Source organism: Montipora foliosa, chromosome 1, assembly GCF_036669935.1.
Source record: "Montipora foliosa isolate CH-2021 chromosome 1, ASM3666993v2, whole genome shotgun sequence".
NCBI classification, from domain to species: Eukaryota; Metazoa; Cnidaria; class Anthozoa; order Scleractinia; family Acroporidae; genus Montipora; species Montipora foliosa.
In genome coordinates this window covers 1,349,790-1,369,789 of record NC_090869.1, presented here as the reverse complement: position 1 = coordinate 1,369,789, position 20,000 = coordinate 1,349,790, and the positions used below count along the sequence as shown (strand labels likewise).

The window sequence follows — 20,000 nt, the reverse complement described above, 5'->3', positions numbered from 1 at the left end:
CCACTTATTTGCATTTCATTGAATAAGAATAGGCTCTGTTGTATTAAGTCTCGTTATTCAAAAGATGCCGCATAGGGGAAACAATAGTGGTTAGCTGTGGCCGGGTATTCTGAAGTTGCTCTTAATACAATGGAGTGTTACTTACAGTATATGCGCGTGAATTTCAAACGAATTTTGAAAATCTTTTCATAAACTTTTATTGATGTATACTAATCACGTATTCAAAACCATGAACTTGGCCACGATATCCCCAGACTTTAGTTCCATTGTCGTTTTTTGTTCTTAAAGATGATTTCCAGTCCGTTCTGCGCAGTCTCAGTCCTCATTGTTTGTGCGCCTCGCTCGGCAGGTACAAAACGCAGGTCACAGGTCACAGGTCACAGGTCATTGTTTTACCTATACAGGACGTATCCTAAACATTCATAAAAGCTAACCTTAGGCCTAAAAACTTTTCTTTAGGCCTAATTAGGCCTAAAATTAGCGTTTATGAATGTTTAGGATACTTTTCTTTAAGCCTAGTTAGGCCTAAAAAGGCCTGAGGTTAGCTTTTATGAATGTTTAGGATACTTTCTGTATAGATCGTTTTCACGTGACGTCATCATTTTCTAAAATCCAAAACTAAAGAGCCACGAAAGTTTTTATCCTCATCAGGCATAAGAGGCGGTAAATTTGTACCCATTTGCAATTTTAAAGCTCAATAGCGTGCTTCGTTTGGAAACCAGAGCATTTTGAATTTCTGAGTTATAGCGGTGCGTGACACGAGGCGACGATCAAGTTTATTGAGAAATATATATTTATCTCATGGTTTTGAGCCTTTTTAGAATTTAAAGCATTAGGAAAAGTGCTTAAGTAAATAGCTGTCTATTCAGTACAGATGATCACTCGCCTAGATAGCCAAAGTAAGTAACAGATGTTGACACTATTTTCCGGCCGCCATATTGGTGCACCACAGATGTGCACCAACATGGCGTTTTCATACTGGGCTCTGTAAATTTCTGCGAAACATTTCGACGAATATCTGAAGTTTGGGGAAACGCACGGGCCTAAAACTTGGAGAAGTGTCTTCTTCATTTATCTTCTACAACATCACGAATTCTTGACTTTTGCCACTGGATGGTTTTCGATTTATTTTTTTATTGCGTGACAGTGAAAACGATCTATAGGTTAAATAATGACCTGTGACCTGTGCCCTGTGCCCTGTTCCCTGTTCCCTGTTCCCTGTGACCTGTGACCTGCGTTTTGTACCTGCCGCGCCTCGCTAGAGGAATGCGGAGAATGTTCATATCGCCTCTGTACCAAGCACGGGGCTGTCGTCCGTCGCTGAAAATTGGCGCTTTTTTATAAGAAAAGCGGAGAAAATCTTTATGTGCCCGAAGGGATTCTTCGAGGATCAATTTGTTGGACAGTTTCGAGCGCTGGCGTAATTTGCGCGTTAATTTGGGTCTGTCGAAGGACAAAGGCCTGGCAAAGTTCCTTATGGACTTCTACGGGTCTGCACAAGAAAAGAATCGCTCTAGGTAACATTTACTTTGAAGATATTCTCATTTATCATTTCAGCCATTATTTTAAGATACAATAAATTTACGTTCGTAACGGATTTGAATAAGTTTGGTTTGTCTTTTCTCGCTAGTGATCCTGTTGAGCAGTCACCACAACCTGGATCCAACACTTCGTCAGCTACACCATTACATGGTCAGCCGATACATTTACATCCACATAGTAGGTTATTTCTACCTTAGTTTGTATCTGTTTTCTTTATTGAAGTGAAGAACGTTTTTTCCTGTAGACACATTTATTTGATTGACTGACGACTTCATCTAAAAATACAACTCGAATCAATATAGAAAAAAATATTGATTATAGAGTCTCAAACATAATGTATTTTGTTTAGTGACTTCAACCCCAGTGGCAGCTGGAAATGAAACTCGTAGGCCGCTGCGGCTGTTGCCTATGACTTCGGCTTCACCCTCCCCAGTGAAATCAGTTAGGGTAACCGGTCGTTTCGCCTACGGGTCGTTTCGCCTACTGTCTGTTTGCCTACGTATGATGTCGGTTCGCCTACGTCCAATATGTCAGTTCGCCTACGATTGTCGAACCTCACAGGAAAAAAACTGTGACGGCTAGCTGAGGTGTTATTTCTGTAAACTTGTGTCTTGAGCGGGGTCCTTGAGCGGCCTATACCAAAGAAAGTGAGACTTTTCATTAACATATCAATAAAGGATACGTTAAAAATTTAGCTCGTTCCCACTCTACTGGGCGGTTCAATGTTTGTATCGATGTTGCGATCATGAACTTTATATCGCCTCCACGCGATCCGCAAACTTAGATGAAAAAAATTATATCTGACTGCTAGCTAAGGCGTTATTTCTGTAGACTTGTGTCTTGAGCGGGGTCCTTTAGCGGCATACGTATACTAGAGAAAGGGAGACTTTTCATTAACATATCAATAAAGGATAACGTACGTAAGAAATTAGCTCGTTCTCACTTTACTGGGCGGTTCAATCAGACCTCTCAACCTCAAAACACCGAAAATCTGGAGACTGATGTCAAAAAATCTGGAGATTTCAGTAAAAATCTGGAGATTGATCGACCGGCAGACACAACCAAGTAAACACAGGTTCTTAATAAGAGAAAGTGTTTTTTCCTGCTTATATTTTGTTAAAAACATGTGTGGACCTTAACAACACAGGAATAAACTTTATTTTCACAGCTTCAATACTCACAGCTTAAGTCCAGCCAGTGTGTGAGCACTGAGCTGATCTCATTGCTCAGGCTCCAGTTGTTCGAAGGGTGGATAGCACTATCCACTGGATAATTAGTATCCACTGGATAACTCAATTGCTTTTGCTAGTGTTTATCCGGTGGATAGCGTTATCCACCTTTTGAAAAACCGAGGCCAGCATTATATGCAGTAGCTGCCTTTTAAGAACTATCCAATAGTTCATCAGGTTCGTCAGCAATTTCCACCATTTTGAAAATGTGATCAAAATGCGAGAGACTGGTTATGATGATCTAATTTCAAACAGGTGTTCTATATATGGTGATGGACGGCAGTCTGTCATGGACTGTAAACGGATGGAGAATTGAACAGCTTTGTTTGTTAAAGTTAACTATAAATTTGCACAGTATTGACGCAAGAAACTCACCTAAGCAAGCCAAAAATGAAATGCTACAAAAAAATTTCTTCTTTCAGCTTGCGCCTCTATTTATCGTGAGATTTGTCTGTCTCGTCGTGAGACCATGAGATTGAACTGAAAACCGTGAGTCTCACGACAAAATCGTGAGACTTGAGAGGTCTGTTCAATGTTTGTATCGATGTTGTGATTTGTTCTCAGTATCATGAACTTTATGAATTAGTGTTGGTTTTTTAGTTCGTGCGCTTTCACGCGATATGCAAGCGTAGCTAGATGAAAAAAAAGTTAAGGCGTTGTGTAGGCTTGTCACTTGAGGTGAGATGTTTTTTTTTGAGTGTAGCGGTTGAGATTTTGCCGACATTTTTATTTCTATGTTGTTTCAAGGTGGTCAACTGTTTTACAAAATGATAGTCATGGTAGGGAATTTAAGACGTCGGCGAACTGACGTATTGGATGTAGGTAGCCTGTTCCAGGCTCTCAGATAGTCGAGAAAACGAAAAGAACTGCGTATGAAAAGCGAGTGGGGGCTTGGGTCGAGGCGAGGCGGGAGAGCCTGTAAGCATCTCTTTAAATTCTTCATTCCGGTATACCAGCTCCTGGTATACCCTCTGATTGGTCAATTTTGACAGTTTACATCAACACTTTCGTAATCATTTTGATTCACGCGCGGAGCACGAAAGAAAGAGGTCAATTCTGTCGCCGAGTGTCTTAAAGTATTCCCAAACGTACAAGCACTCAGATTCGAGCAAAAGTTGTGTCTGTTCGACGTTAATAAGTCGAAAAAACGATCCGTTTGCAATGCTTCCAACTGGTTTTGGTAAAAGCATAAATTTTCAGTTACTGCCGCGCGTTGCGAAAGCGCTTCAATGTTGTGATAGGACAACTCTCCACAAATGAATGAAGGGGTAGTTTCTAAAGAAGTATACAAAAATTTGGTTTTATCAACGGAGTTGATAATGTAAATTGGCCACCGTACAGAGATTCTAAAAGCTGACGTTTCGAGCGTTAGCCCTTCGTCAGAGCGAATCGCTCTGACGAAGGGCTAACGCTCGAAACGTCAGCTTTTAGAATCTCTGTACGGTGGCCAATTTACATTATCAACTCCGTTGATAAAACCAAATTTTTGTATACATCTCTCCACAACGCTTACAATATAGCATCACCGGGTACGATATATAGTGTATATAGTTCGCATTTGACACAACTATTATGTCCCATGCACGCCACAATTGTTAGCATTCAACGGCGCTCTCTGAAAACTCTGACGAACGAGAAAAATACAATATTTTGTTATTCTTTCTTATGCAAATACTTGGCTGCGTATTCGAATTCACCAGCTAGGGTCAATTAAATTTCTGCCTTCATCGCCGTCGAAAAAATGAGAGCAAAAAGAAAAAACCACTTTGAAAGAGCGCAAAAATTTGCCGAAAACAGGCTTGTATTTCCGTTGTATGTCTTAAAGCTTTAAAAGATCAAGCGATTTCAGGAAGCGAAGGTGATGGCTACGTGCGCGTGTCTGTATACTGCAAATGCAATTGAACCCATCCACATGAAATATCAATCTTTCACATTCATTATCGGTTGTCCTGTTGCATCAGAGCTGAAGTTTATTGATGAGACCATCTTATCATCTAGGCCAGAAACTTCAATGGTCGGGTTTCTGTTTTCCTTGAAAAAGTCAACAGAGCGTCTGGAACTCGCAGCTTTCGAACTGGTCGTGTCTTTTGGTCGAATTTGCTAAATCTCCCGTCGGTGATTTCCTTGACACTCGTTTCAGGGTTGCTTTGACAATGCCTTCGTTCGCGTAAAGTTATTTTCCTAAAAGTTCCTTAAATTCTGGCTAACGTACTCGCACAAGTGAGAATTAACGCATAACCTCTGAACAACAATAAAAGAATCGCGCTTGAACTCGCGTGGGACCCCACAATGCCGCCCATTTTCAACACTTTGACATTGACATTTTGACATGCGAAAGGTTATTTGCAAAGTGGGCGGAATGAAGAATTTAAAGAGATGCTTACAGGCTCTCCCGCCTCGCCTCGACCCAAGCCCCCACTCGCTTTTCACACGCAGTTCTTTTCGTTTTCTCGACTATCTGAGAGCCTGGAACAGGCTAGGATGTAGGCGAATCGACTCTAGACGTAGGCGAACAGACAGTAGGCGAAACGACCCGTAGGCGAAACGACCGTAATTCATCAGTTAGGTATGTAAGAACAAAATATATTTTAGACAGGGCCACTTACATGTACATTGGTTTATTTTCAGTACTCTGATTTTTCATATTCATATTTATTTCTTTTATAAGTTCCAAAAGGCATGCACCATTGGAACAGGAGAATTTGTCAGCTAGTGAAGAAGACACTCTTGTAGGAGAATTGAAAGAATTCGACAGTCAAATCATTTCAAGGTTGGCGCTTGTTATTTTAAGGGGTGATGCTGCATACACAGTGTTTCTTTATCTTGAAATAGTATATGTATTGCCATCTTGGTTTTATGTTTGTTTGAAACATTCACTGGACCAAACCTATTTTATTCCCTGTTTTTGATAGTTTTAGGTTGCAATCACCTGATGAAGAAGAAACTTTGACAGCAAGTGATAGTGATGAGGAAGAAGAGTTTGAACCTGTACATCCAGTGCTTTCAACCATTCAAGAAATATTACGGTGACTAGTTTGTTGAGAAAGTGTTTTTTTAATCTGATTGTTTGTTTGTTTTTGGAAATTATTATTTTAGGCTGTACATAGTATGTATCATAGTAAATTGTGCATACAATCAAGTTAGAAACATTCTAATGGTCCAACTACCTCACCTTGGTCCAACTTCTTCAGCATCATTTCCATGGAAATTTACCAAAGTATGCACTATAAGCATTTATGATTTTATTATATTTGTCATGTACATGCAGGTTGGATGTCAGAGATCTTGATAAAAGTTCTGTTTGATGTTACAATCGATGGCCATGATGACCAGCAAATTGATGATGATCAGGAGGAACCATCCCAGGCTTCCAGGCAGGCAGAAGTTGTAACATCAAAAGATGCCATTGGAATGGAAAAATGCATTGTGTTTACAGAGTACAATATGTCATTGCTCCTGCAGCTTCATGGAAAGAGGTGTGGTAGATCAGGATGTGAAAGGAATTCATGGGCACACTAAAAAAACATATGTTGGTACTTGCTTGGTTGTTTCCTGGCAATGTAGTGCTGGCCATTTAGGCGGAAGCTACCTGTGACGACAGAGCGCAAAAACCGCTGATTGGCTAGAGAATAATGACGTAAAATGGCTTTTTTCGCGTAACTGCGCCTGCGTAAACTCTGAAGATTCGAAGTGATCGAGACAGTGATCGATCAAGTGGAGAAGAACACTCTAGCATTTGTCAAATTTTGTGGAAAGTTAGACGACTCATACCCTGGGTGCCAGAGGAATTTTTTTCAAGGTCGGAGAGAACACTCAGCGATTCCAAATCAACGGTCGAGGACACACGATTGATTACTTCGCAAGTCTGCATGTCAAGTAGCAATGCGTCCTCTTGTATCATTTTGTTGGTTTTGGCTACTCTGAATTTTCTTGACATGGGGTGTTGGTCTGCCCCCAGATTATTTAAAAATCTTACAGAAACCAGCGAACTGGCAACGAAATTCTTCTTTGTTCTCGGGAACTACAGGAGCAACTCGGTCTTGATGGACGAAAGGTTTTTGCTTTTGAAGATAAGTTTGGCTGGCCGTTGTACGTTATTGAGGACTGTAACGCGGTCATACAACTTTGATCGTATAAAACCGTCCATTGGGTTTCTTGCTGCAGATGAACTGTGAGTGAACTTCAGCCACAAAGTTGAATTTTCTTAACACCTGGGATTTACAATTTCCACGTCACGTAACCTTGACTGTTAAATGCCATCGATCTGTGCGAGGTTTTTGTTGCTGTTCCTCGCAAATATTTTTGCAGAAACCATTCCAGGAAATCTGCATCAAATCGTCTTCCACTCAGTGTTTGGCAATATTGTCCTGATCAGTTGTGGAACAGCCCAGAAAAGTACATTACTGTAACAGAGTAACCATATTGGTCAACTTTTTCACATTTATAAATGTAAGTTTGCAAAACGGCTACAAAAACACATGTGCAGTAAAGCTTTGGAAGCATGCAAACATTTCAGGTACATTATATAATAATAATAATAATAATAATAATAATAATAATAATAATAATAATAATAATAATAACAACAATAATAATAGTAATAAGCCTTACAGCTTTAGTTAGATGCATACCCCTGACTGAAAATTCTTTAACACTAAAAATTAGTATGAACACCAAATAATAATTATTAACAATTATTATTCGCCGAAGGCAAGGTGAATATCGGTTAATAAAAACCGAGATGAAGTTGAGGTTTTTATTCACCAACATTCATAGAGTCTAAGGGAATATCAGAAAAAATAATTTAAATTTGCCTGACAATAGAAGCAACTCAATTTCTTAGTAAATGATGCCATCATGCAAATCGCCTATTACATAGTTGATTATTTGAATAATACACATTTTCTTTATAACAATTAATTTATTCGTCTGTCACCTCAACAAAACAGCTTGTGGCTATTTTGAAAAACCGCTTTGGTGATTATCACGTAATAATAATCATCTCAATGACAACCAATCAGCGCAGAGAACTTTCAGTAATTCTACTAATAAGCATATAATTCCTATAGCACAAGACAATAATGAACAATAATAATATTATAATTCCATGAGTGCATGTTGAGATGAGATCAACCACTCAATTATATCCATTAATTGTTTTATTAAATTTTCATTTGATTCTTAACACTTGGACAAATTTACCGGTAAAGCCAATCAGTTTCCAGCGTGGTAACACTTGACGCAATCAGTTTCCATATTATGTCATACTGTATAAGAGCTGTTAACTGAGAGTGAATGAACCAATCAGAAAGCTAAAAACACAGTATCCGTGGTTCAAAATTTCATAATGTAAGGTATTATCCTTCCCCTTGTGCTTACACTGTCATTATTCACTTTCTGTGTAATGGTTTTATCATTGTTTTTGTTTGTAGGAAATGGTAGCCATACCTGATTTATGAAGAAACTGAAGTTGTGCAGTAGTACAGCAACCTACTTTTACTCTCTGCAGATTAGCTTTCTTGGTTCACGGAAAACCATTTTCATTATTGTTAATACATTGTAGCATGGAAGATATTTTCAAACAGGTCTGGAGAATGTTCACCACCAAAATTTCCCATTTTGTCTGGATCATATAAGTTCTTCCCTCCTTTTGTTTAGTGGTTGACTAGTGACTTGTGAAATTGTATGGTGCACAAGAGAGCTAAATGCAGTGTCTCCTTTAGTTGTAAAACACATAGTAAAGGAACACAAATAATATTGTCATTGTTGTTGAGTAATGTTAGGATTTAGTACTGCCAGTGATATTACAAGTGTCTCTTTTGAGTGGATTCCCCAATTTTCTGCTAACTTGACCCAAACAGATATATATAGGTGGAGAAAAATTCGGGAAAATGAAAGGAAAAAATACTAAACATACATCAGTTGATTATTACAATACACTATTTGTTTTGTTCAATATTATTTGCACTAGAAAGAAAATTAACGACCATAAGAATTTAGTCTGTGATAAGGAAAAGTTTGTTCTGACTAAAACCTATATTGGAAATTAAGGCATTTGGGGTGCTTTTTCACAGGGTTACATGTGCATGGTAATAATTAATTTTTATGTCAGTCCAATATTTTTCTTTAAAACTGTGTTGTCTCTATAACTTTGTCCTGTTTTGTGAAGCATGACATTTTCTTCTCTCAATTCAACATTTGATTTGTGTTGCTGATCTTGTTTTTCCTGCAAAAGTGTGTTATGTTGAATAAAAATTATTTTTGTTATATAACTGTTTTTGCCCCCAGCAGTGCATGCTCTCATTGGTTACTTCAAGGTCACATGACATCTAACAATAACACTTTTGCCGTTCAGAAGTCTCTGAGCGGGCAACAGTGCAAAATCTATCACGTCAGAGGGTAACAGTGCACTGTTGCCCGCAAATGTTGACCGACGACCACCGTTGCTGTTCCCGTTGCACGTTTTCCTATTTGTGCTATATAACAAATCACTTAATGACTGGTCTCTCAGGAAACAGTTCATTTTGTTTCCCTCGTCTGTGCCTCAGGGGAACATTGGAATTTTTTAGGGAAACAAAATGAACTGTTTCCCTCGGGACCAGTCATTAAGTGTTTACTGTTGGAATAATAGCAAAATTATTGACCCTAGGTGTTCGGTGACACAGCTACATTGTAAAGCATAACCATTATGAAAATGATATCTGTTTTACCTTATTATAGTGAGCTAACTTTTTGGTGTGGTTTTACTCACAGGTCTTGTAATAGGCCAAAAGCAATTTGCGAAATTCATGGGGTTGTGCATCACGTTCAATGCAGTTTGTTCTGTGCATGTAAATAATAATATGAAATGAAACATGTTTAGTGTGTTACTGATTACAGCCAACAGCCTGTGGCGCTCAATATAATGCTAAGCAGTGTACTGCTGTCAGTGGTGTGTGTGTCTCGGTGAAGGGAGGGGGGGGGTTAGTACTGCAAAGGCATTGGCATGTCATTGTCGTAATGAGCTAAACCCAAATACTTACCTTCATGTTTTTATGTGAAAGTTTTTGTTTTCGTTCTCGATTTTTCTCTGCTTAATATCCAGCTCCTGCCTTTGATCCTTGAGGGTTTTCTTCCTGTCTGACTAATTCTGTGTAACTTAGTGCTTCAGTTCTCTTGGCAGATTTTTGGCACTGACAAAGAAGGGGGCGTAGAATCTATATTGAGGGGTAGGGAAAATTCAATTCAGGGCAGATTATTATTGCAACTATTGTAATGTTATTCCATCCCTCACCTTCATTGGTGAAATGTATTCATCCATGTGGCAAATTCTGTAGTCTTTGTGAGCCAGTAGCAAGTGGCCCTCGAATAAAAATTTTCTAGTGTGGTGAACTGCTGGCATCAAAAGCCAAAAAAAGCGCTTTGCACATTGAACTAGAGCACCTTTGCTGACATTTTCAGTCTCTAAATGGAAAAAGCAGCTTACTTTGTTGAATTAACTTAACTCGCCCTATGCAAAGAGTCCCATAAACTTGAAAAAGCACACAATCCCCCAGCAGTCAGATGTGACAGTTGACATATTTTATTTTTAGTTACACAAAACATAGCAATGAACGTTGTTAAAAGGAAAAAAATAACAGGGTTTGTTGTCAATATTTGCCGCTGTTTTAAATATAACAGGCAGCCGCTCTGTCGCCTTGGCTTATAAAGCGAGAAAACTTACATTGTATTACATGAACAATGTCGACAAGATATTAACTCGAAGTTAAAAACATACATGTACGTTATATGCATTTCAGGACAACTTACGACCCCAAAACTTCACAAACCATATCGAGTGGCGTGAAAGTATAAGGCACTGGACTTCGCTTTTCTGTGTAAAACCAGTTACAACTGTGAAGATGAACACCAGCGGTAAAAAAACCTGCTTCTCTTCAAACTTCGATTTGAAAAAGTCTCTCTTAGTGTATGAAATCGGAATTCCACCTTTAAACACCTCTCAAAAATTTTCATATCAACGAAAAAAAAGTCATATTTGATATGTTTCGCGAAAACAATTTACCTCCAACATATCTCTGTTCTGAGCTTAAAGAGTAACCGACCACCTTAAGAAACGCAAAACTCTAAACAACGAACGTCAAATGAAGCTTCGAAGCTCGTCAAAAACTCTATTGCTTTAGGCGAACTGGTTTTGGTCCGATCTCTTCCCTGACGACTCTGAAGCATCGTTGAATGATGGCAGATTCAAATCATCTTTTTGCAAATTTTGTCAGAGAAACGCCAGCGGCGTGACAGCCTCCACAATGACGTGGTGGATTTTGATTTGTCGTCCGCCATTTTGAAAATGGAATGGCGGCAACACAAGTGTGATTCTAGTGCGCATGTCTAGCGGTTTTTGCGCTCTGTCACCTGTGACAATGTGAGAGCTGGAAACCTCTTGTTGGCATCATTCATCCTTCTTTCAGGAAATTCTTTTACCAAAGTTGGTCTACTTTTTGGGTTTCTCAATCTGCAGTATTTTTCTTCCTCCTTATTTTATCAGTACCAAAAGTTGTTTGTTGCCCCAGCTGTGGATGATTACTGGAAAGCAATGCAAAAGGAGTTTTGGCAGGAAAGGGCTGGGAAGGAAGTACATGTAATATTGAGTGGAGATGGCCAAAATGATTCACCAGGCCATTCTGCTCAGTACTGCACCAACACCCTAGCATCATCCATCCATAAACTGCTTGAAAGGGTTGTATGTAAGTCCTTTGATGATCATATTTTATCCAATAGTATTTTAACTAATAAGCAATGGGGCTTTAGAAAAGGTTATTCAACTGAAAGTCTTCTGCTACATCTTACTGAAGCTTGGAGAGAGGCTTTGGATGGAGGTCGCAAGGTTGGAGTCTTATTCATTGATTTCCGTAAGGCTTTTGATGGGTAAATCACACTATCCTTGTTGAAAAACTTAAAGGAATTGGAGTTATGGGTAGTATGTGGAATTGGATCAATGATTACCTCTCCAACCGTGTGCAAAGGACTCAAGTTAATGGTATAAGATCGGATTTAAGACCTGTTAAAGTTGGAGTACCCCAAGGGTCCTTATTAGGTCCCAGACTCTTTGCAACTTATGTAAATGATTTACCAGATCATGTTAACAGAGGGGCGTTTTATATGTATGCGGACGATACAACAATTTATGCAATCTATATAGGTGACACTGTTGATGAGATCGTTCTTGTACAAGAGGTTCTTGACCAGGTGTATACCTGGTGCCTTAAGAATAGACTGATTATTCATGAGGGTAAATCTGAGGCAATGATTTTGAGCATTAATCCCTTCATTGGTCCTTTGAAACCTCTGAAGTTGGGTGACAATTTTATTCAGTACATATCCTCTACTGCTTGTCCCGGGGTTACCATCGATGATAAACTGTCTTGGTCTCAGCATATTAAATCAATTTGTGTGTCATTCAATACTAAAGTCAAAATGCTGAGACGTATAAGTTTTTTACCCAAATTTATGGTAGAAACTCTGTATTTTAAGACTGTAATCCCAAGTGTCCTCTATGGGATTGTGGTTTGGGGCTCTGGCTCCAAATTTAAAGAATTAGAATTGATACATATTAGAGCTGCTAGACTAATAATTCATAAGTTGCCAAAGGGCATGACTGATGAAGATATTTTAGCAAGAGCGGGGTGGATGCCTCTTGAATATTTTTATAAATTTCGTATTTTAATGATTACTCATAAGGCTTTTTATAATTTAGGTTTAGAGGAAATAAATTCATTAGTTGTTAGGACCTGTAAGAGCTATAATCTTAGGAAATCTTTAAATATTTTAGTTAATAGACCAAACACTGAGCTCGGTCGTAATTCCTTTGTACACAGGGCTGCAATCGCCTGGAATTCCCTGTCTGATAGTGTAAGATCTTTTTGTAATCAAACCGGCTTTAAAAATGGACTGAAGCAATTAAAACATACTGTTATGAATATCACTTTTAAAAAAGACAGCTCAGTAGTTTATAATTATAAGCATTCCGATTTTTATTATTATTAATACATTTTTATGTTTTATTTATTTTTAGCAATTATTTATCTTATTTATCTAAAGTATAATCACTACCATATGTATGTATTGTTAATTTTATTACAGTAGGTCCACATCAGCTGTAAAGTTGCTTTTTTCCTCTTGACCTGCTTTACTAAATAAAGTTATGTATGTATGTATGTATGTATGACATGGAAACGAAAACTATTTTGCACTTGGAAATTGTTGATGTGAGAGAGGTAGAGGGTAGAAAAAGTGCAAACATGGACAGAATTGGTTTTGGGAGGGGGATGGATACTCTGATGGCAACTGATATGGTGATCAAAGAAGTTGTCACAGATGGGCATGCAGAAATTGGTGCACTTTTCAGTAAGTGCCATGTTGCTTGAAGTGTGTGTGTTTTTTTTTTGGTTTATATATTTATATGTGTTAAGAAAATGTTACTTTGAAGTCCTTAATGTGTTGTGTGAGTGGTGTGGTAGAGTGGAGTGGGCAGTGCTTTGGATTGTGGAATTGACGTTGCAAAGCCTGGTATAAAAAATGTAATATGATCATTTCTGTCATTATTGTGTGTGTTGCTCATTTGCAACTTTTCTGTGGGAACATAATAACCAGGTTGATGAACCACTTGTCTTTTTTCCTCAGAGAACTCAGATAAGCTGAAAGACATTGTCCATCAACGTAATGTGTGGCATGGTGGTAAAGGAATATGCAAGAAATTAAACTCCGTGAGTACAAGGATCAGCAAACATTAAATTTTATTGTTAATTTCCAGTAGGTTTTATTGTCCTTGCAGTACATTATACAATAACCATTGTTGTACAATTTTCAATTTATTTTGATTCAAAGTTGGCAAACCTTACGCTAATACATTGTAGCCTGTACAGTACAGAGTTATGCTAGTAAATTTTAGTTTCCCTCTTTGGAGTATCTCTAATTTTAGATCTTGATACCTGTAATTTGACAGGCTTCACAGTCAAAAGGAAATGATGAGTTGGGGTTGTGGATCAGTGCAGTTAGAAACCACTTTTGGTACTGTTTCAGATGCTGCAATGGCAATGTTGATAACATGAAGGTAACACTCTGTCAGTACTAGCAGCAATTCATCATTTACTTTTGGAAATCTAATTGGGCCACAAGGGGTTTAAATTCCCTTACGACAGCTATACAGGTTTGTGGCACCCAAGAGGGTTGTGCTTTTGGGACTGATGATCTAGAACATTTTCCATAGCAGCGTGTAATATTGCTAAAGCATGAAAGCTTTGCATTTGCTTGTGATCAGCTGAAGGTGAAAAAAAAAAACTATTTTCTGCAGAAGCTGAACTATTGTATTTCAAATGTACAATATGTAGAGAACAGAAATCTTAAAACATTTTAAGTGTTGTAGTGGAATTTGCAAAATTCCACTACAAGGAACAAGGTTTTCAAAAACTAAAGTTGCCTATATTTACAAATGCAGAATCATTTCAATAGACCACTTTCGATATATCAAAATTTAGCATGGCAGCGACGCTTAGCGGACACAAACAAAGGAAATTGAATGACCATGTCTATTCATTTCTTTTGTTTGTGTCCTCTAGGCCTCACTATCAAGCTGAATTTTAATATATCGAAAGTGGCCTATTAATTACCAACCCTTTCTAAAATGGAGTTGACATTTGGAGGCCTGGGTGCACACATCCATCCAAAATTTAATACACCCATGCACTTATTGTGAACTTGCCACATTTTCAAAAGGTTGTCATTCTGCAACAGACACATGCTTGTAGTTAGCTTATGCATAGCTTTACTTACAGTACTTGCTGTAGTATGCTATTGTGTAGTGTTGTACATGTACATGTACTGTGCTGTTGGTGATTGTGTCATTTTCTCAAAGGAAATGTGGATTAGCATTCTGCACCGTGTTGTGGATGAGCATGAGTGGCTATTGGCAGAAAGTGGAGGAGGAAAGTGTGCCCATGAACCTCTAAGTGCAGATGACAGGAACAAGCCTTGGTTGAAGAAGAATACTCCAGCGCACAATTCATTGAGGGAGGTTGTGATGGATAAGAACATACTGAGGACACTTTCGTATTATGTAAACTTCAGGTATTTTCTTCACATATAAACAATCAACAACATGTAAGTGATATGGCCTTTGCATGCTAGATTTTTCAAGTTGAAAACCAAAAATCAATTACATGTGTTTGTGTACATCAGAGTAAAAACAGCAAAATACAAACAATGAGTCCAAAAGAAAAACAGAGTGGGCCTTAACACTGAAACATTTTATTATACAATGTAACAGAGGTACATGTATTATCCAACCTAAATATTTGACAAGTTACAAATGTTAGGTTGGTAAATGTAGGTACACTGTACACACTCGTATGAAAAGTTTATGTCCATAAATATTATCTGTACAATTGTCAAATTGGAGACTTCTTATTCCTTTACACTATTTTCCCGTCATTGTTTTATGTCTCAGTGATGACTGGCTTGGCTCTCACATTTTATGTGTTCTTGTCTTTTTAGACACACTGGGTTTTTAGAGTCGTTCCACAACCACTTGCTTATGTATGCATCAAAGAGACACTCTTACTCGTAAGTACTGATTCAAGTACATCTTATTAAAACATAATGTTGGGGGTTGTAATGTACATAGTCATGCCATAACTTGCAATTTATATTGCCAGATATGTGGGCTACAAACTGAGGAACCAGCTCGCTGCCACTGATTTTAACAAGCACAGAAATCGTGAAATTGCCTCAACAGCAGATGGCCAGCCAAGGTATCAAAAATTGCTTATATAATACCTTCAAAATGTGACTAGTTCGTGTATTTCTCCCCACGTACAGTGTTGATGTAACATTTTCATGAAATCATGCTTTTCCTTCAGGGGTTTCAATAAAAGCTGGTTACCGGTGGTCTATCACCGCCTGTAGGACCTCTTACCGCAGTCTGTTTGGATTTCAATAATGAAAATAAAAATGATATTTAAAAAAAAGCAAATTCAACAACAAGGATGACTAGTGAAATTTTAAAATGCTACAAAGACAGCACGCTTTCTGATGCTGCCCAGAATGCTGGAAATCGTATTTCCGAACTTCTAGATTTCAATTTTTTCTGGGTGGGGGGGGGGGGGGCATGCCCCCAGACCCCCCTAGAGGAAAGGGGCCTTAATTGTGTCCCATATTACACCTTCAGTGGCCGCTTACAACTAAAGTTATTGAAACCCCTGCCTTATGGGTGTATCAAACAGCAACAGAGGTCTACAATGTGTATAATATACATGTAAAATGGGGGTGTAAAAGGGTGTATGAAAATGCAATGAAACCCCTGACAGCAGCTGGTACAGTAAAAACTGATACATGTACTTAAAGTATTGAATTTTTTATCTTCACTTGTATTAAATGCTTTGAACAGATACAGGGCACAGTACAGCAAACGCACAAAGCAGTGGACACCAGTCCCCATCCCCAAGCCTAAGACCTATGCTTACATCCCTAAGTTGATGGAGCTCATCTATGCGAAAGTACGCAGTGTTGAAGGACCAGTTGACTAGCCAGTTGGATTGGCTCCTGAAGACCCCAGAAACATTGCCCAGAATCGATTTGTTACTCAACGTCCAAACATGGAGGAACTCCTCACAACTCACAAGTCTCGCTTTCAGTAGTGCATAGAGGTTGTTCAAGTGGGAAGGAGAGCTTTAACCGTACAAACAAGAATATTTTTCGTGAAAGAAATTTTGCTCCTTTTGTATTTAACCATTCAATATTAGATCAAGTTACTTAATGTTTCTAATCAAGCATCAGATCAAATCAGAAAAATTTTCCATCATGGGAGGAAGAGTAAACAAACCCTCACAGGCTTTTACAAGGTAGTCTTCCTTTTTTTAATCCTGCCATATCTACTTACAGCTGGATGGTATCAGCAATTGGCATAAAAGCATACAAATGAAATCAGTTTAAATTAAGCTTACAATGAAAGTCATGTGAGAATGAATATAAAAAAATCACATATTTGAACTGCAGATCAAAGAATGAATATGCGAATGATCATCGCAGATATGAACACTACTTAAACAGTAGTGAAAATAAAGCCTGAAGAAAATTCAGGCTTGAACAGGATTTGAACTGACGACCTATGCAATACAGGTGCAGTGCTCTACCAACTGTGCTAACAAGCCAACTGGGAGCTGGCTGTTTTGTTGATTTGTAATATACCCGTAAGTGATGAATAAGTGAGAAAGCCTTTTCACTACCTCTTAAGTAGTGTTCATAACTGTGATGATCATTCAGTTCAATTAATTTGTCATTTTCATATATTTACTCTCACATATTCATCATTAAAGGTATATTACAATAAAATATAATGGAAGTGCATTACAGTAAACATTGTGTGACAATAAGGTTTAGGAATGATTTGAGTCTGAGTTATGAAAACAAGCAAAAATGGTACATTTGTATTACAAACGAGCAGGCCGGAAACCTGTGTAAATTCCATTTGGAGATGGATATCGGGAGCGAATAGCAAGTACGCAGCAACTGGGAATAACTCTGCGGTTGCCTTGTCCTAGTCTCCCATTGTTTCTCATTGTTTCTAGGATGTTCAAGAACAAGGACATCCTCTCTGTAGCGCATGGCTATATCAAGCACATTGGCATCCAATACCAACTGTGTGAACAGGGGGTTTGTAGTTATGCAAGGTCTTTCAGTTCTAGTGCAACATTTATTTTCATCTTGTGTAGGCATTGGTCTGCAATTTTGGCAGTTGCACCAATCTGGGACCTCATTTGGTGGACCTGGATCTGATTCATGATCAGAGTCACCAGGATCTGGATTGTCAGGTTCAGGGACTGGTAAAGGTTCTCTTACAGGATCTCTTATAGGAGCCCCAACTTGTAACTCACCATTAGCAATATCTGCATATACTGCAGGTTGACGCCTCAAAAGTTCAACTGCCAGTGCTCGAAGCTGGACTTCACTGAGTCTGTCAATTAGATCCTGAAAATTGAAGAAGTGGAAAAATAGAATTGATATAAAAATTTGAATTTATAAAAAAATAAGAAAAACAGCGCCGAATCCTAAACTCGTGTACCTCCCGCGCATGAGTAACAACTGCCATTTTACTTGTTCTGGTGTTGTTCAAGATGATTACAGATACTGCCTGTAAAAATGTCCAGTAATTACATGAACCAAATGTAAAATATTTTGTACATTTTATGAAAATCATTTCATGACATTTGGGGTACATACAGACACATACATGCAGACATCCTTTATTTTTTGACGCAGGTTAATAAAATCAGTAAGGGTCTCCACAGGCTAGAAATTCAGTTACTGTAAGGAACGACTAAACTTTCATTGACAACTAAAAGGCATAGTGTGTGAAGCAATTTGTTGGCAACTAAACCCTAAATAATTTCTTTAAACAACTAACGAATTTCCCCATTCGAGAAGGACAACTGCTTACACTCGAACAGGACCCACCGAACCACAAAATAGTTGGTGGTGTCTGCCTGCAGCCCCCTTGCTTAATGTCGAAAGATGGTGTCTGTATTGCATAGCCACCCCTATATCCAGCCGTAAAAGGTTAAAGTGACATTCAAACCTCACTTTTCTTGTTTGTCTAATAATGACGAGTCTAGCTAGCTGAATATTCCTGTGTCATCTCAAATTTAAAAGCGAACCCCAACCCCAAAGGTGGGTCCTGTTCGAGTATTCTTGGTTTTCATGTGACGTAATCATATTCCAAAATTTAATTTTACCTTTCTTTCTGAGGTTTGGTTTCATCACATAAATGACCTTACAAGGAACTTGACGTTTCACATAATTTCGCAATGTTTTAGCTCGACAGGGTTCTTATTGTGAAAGAGCAATAGTAGGTTTGACTAATGCAGTTGTCAACAATCTAACAAAGTAGTGTTTAGTTCTCGACAACTTTGTTCTTACACTTTTTTTGTCAATGTTAGTGGTTGATCACTAAATGTAGTCAACAACTAAATTTCAGCAGTGGAGGCACCAAGACATAAGTCCTGATCAGGACATGCCTAACTAAATGCAACTACACAAATCCATCGAATACAATGTAAATAAAGACAATGGCTAAGATTACTGATATCACTGATCAAACACAAGAACCTGTTTTCTTTACATGACAACTGTCCATTTGGTGAGATCAACTATGTGTTCAAGGTTTGTAAAAAATCCCACTTATTACATAACTACCAGTGAACTATTTTAGTCAGAATGGTGACGTCAAAAGGTGAGCAATAAATCTCATTTACCTGCACTTGTCGATTGATTCTAGCCTGTCTTTCTTCTGCATCCTCTTCCACCACCAAGCGTCCTCTTCAACGACCTCTTGCAGCTCTAGCACCCCTTCCTCTTTCCGTGCCCTCTGCCCCTTCTCTCGCGCTGCTTGTTCGCCGTCCTGTCTCCACTGACTGATGTCTCTGTATTCCTCTTCCACGCCGGCCTCGTCTTCCTCCTGTGCCTCGTCCCCTGGTTGAGCGTGTTTCTCTCTGCACTGACTGATCTCTCTGTATTCCTCTTCCACCTCGGCCTCTTCTTCCCCCTCTGCCTCGTCCCCTGGTTGCGCGTGTTTCTATTTGACTGGTATCGGGCGCATTTTCCGTGTTGGTGGATTCACCTTCTGAAGACGTTTTCTACAAACACGCACACACACCAAAAAATTGCAGAAATCGAGTGTTATAAAATCATAGACCCGTTCAACTTCTATCAACACAGCGAAAATAAATCGAACTTACATCATCTTCCGAAGAATCATCCTCCAAAACACGGCGGGAGTTCATGCACAAGTTCCACTTGGCTCTTTTGTGGCAACGAGACGTGCAGAACTGATGTGCACTTCGACATGGACAGGAATTTCTGCCACTTTCTCGCAAACAAACTCCACTACAAGTACATGTAAAGATGTCATCCCGACCTGGCTGATTAGCGGCAGCTTCAATATTACTTTGTTCGAGATCGTCGAGCGTGAAACTTACGCTCGCATTCATTATGGCGGCAACCCGAGCTCTGTATCCTTTCAATTGAACATCGCAGAAAGGACCCGACTGATTGTGCCTTCCTACAATTTTCACTACGAGTTCATGATTTTCGCTATGCAATCTTAAGATTGTAAAACTTATCCGAAATATTATTAGAAGAGAAATGCATCTTTCAGAGACACTGAAGCCACCGGTTGGTCTCAGTTGAAGTTCTAAAGCATTC

General features: G+C 38.7%; 1 protein-coding gene and 2 long non-coding RNA genes across 3 annotated transcripts in view; 2 read left to right on the top strand and 1 right to left on the bottom strand.

Annotated features, from left to right (window-relative positions):
• The first annotated feature begins 1,408 nt into the window (after positions 1-1,408).
• LOC137974000 (uncharacterized) lies at positions 1,409-1,988 on the top strand. Its single transcript, XR_011117366.1, has 3 exons — positions 1,409-1,517; positions 1,631-1,719; positions 1,892-1,988. It is a non-coding gene; the product is annotated as an uncharacterized lncRNA (long non-coding RNA).
• A 10,996-nt stretch (positions 1,989-12,984) lies between these two features.
• On the top strand, positions 12,985-15,714 carry LOC137973988 (uncharacterized). The gene is made up of 4 exons (XM_068820903.1): positions 12,985-13,151; positions 13,428-13,510; positions 13,750-13,857; positions 14,659-15,714. Exons 1-4 carry the CDS (start codon positions 13,046-13,048, stop codon positions 14,887-14,889), a joined length of 528 nt encoding a protein of 175 aa, XP_068677004.1. The 5' UTR covers positions 12,985-13,045; the 3' UTR covers positions 14,890-15,714.
• Positions 15,673-20,000, bottom strand: part of LOC137973995 (uncharacterized) — a 20,366-nt gene continuing 16,038 nt past the window's right edge. Inside the window, exon 3 of the long non-coding RNA XR_011117361.1 lies at positions 15,673-15,723. This is a non-coding gene — a long non-coding RNA (uncharacterized lncRNA). The remainder of the gene's footprint in view (positions 15,724-20,000) is intronic.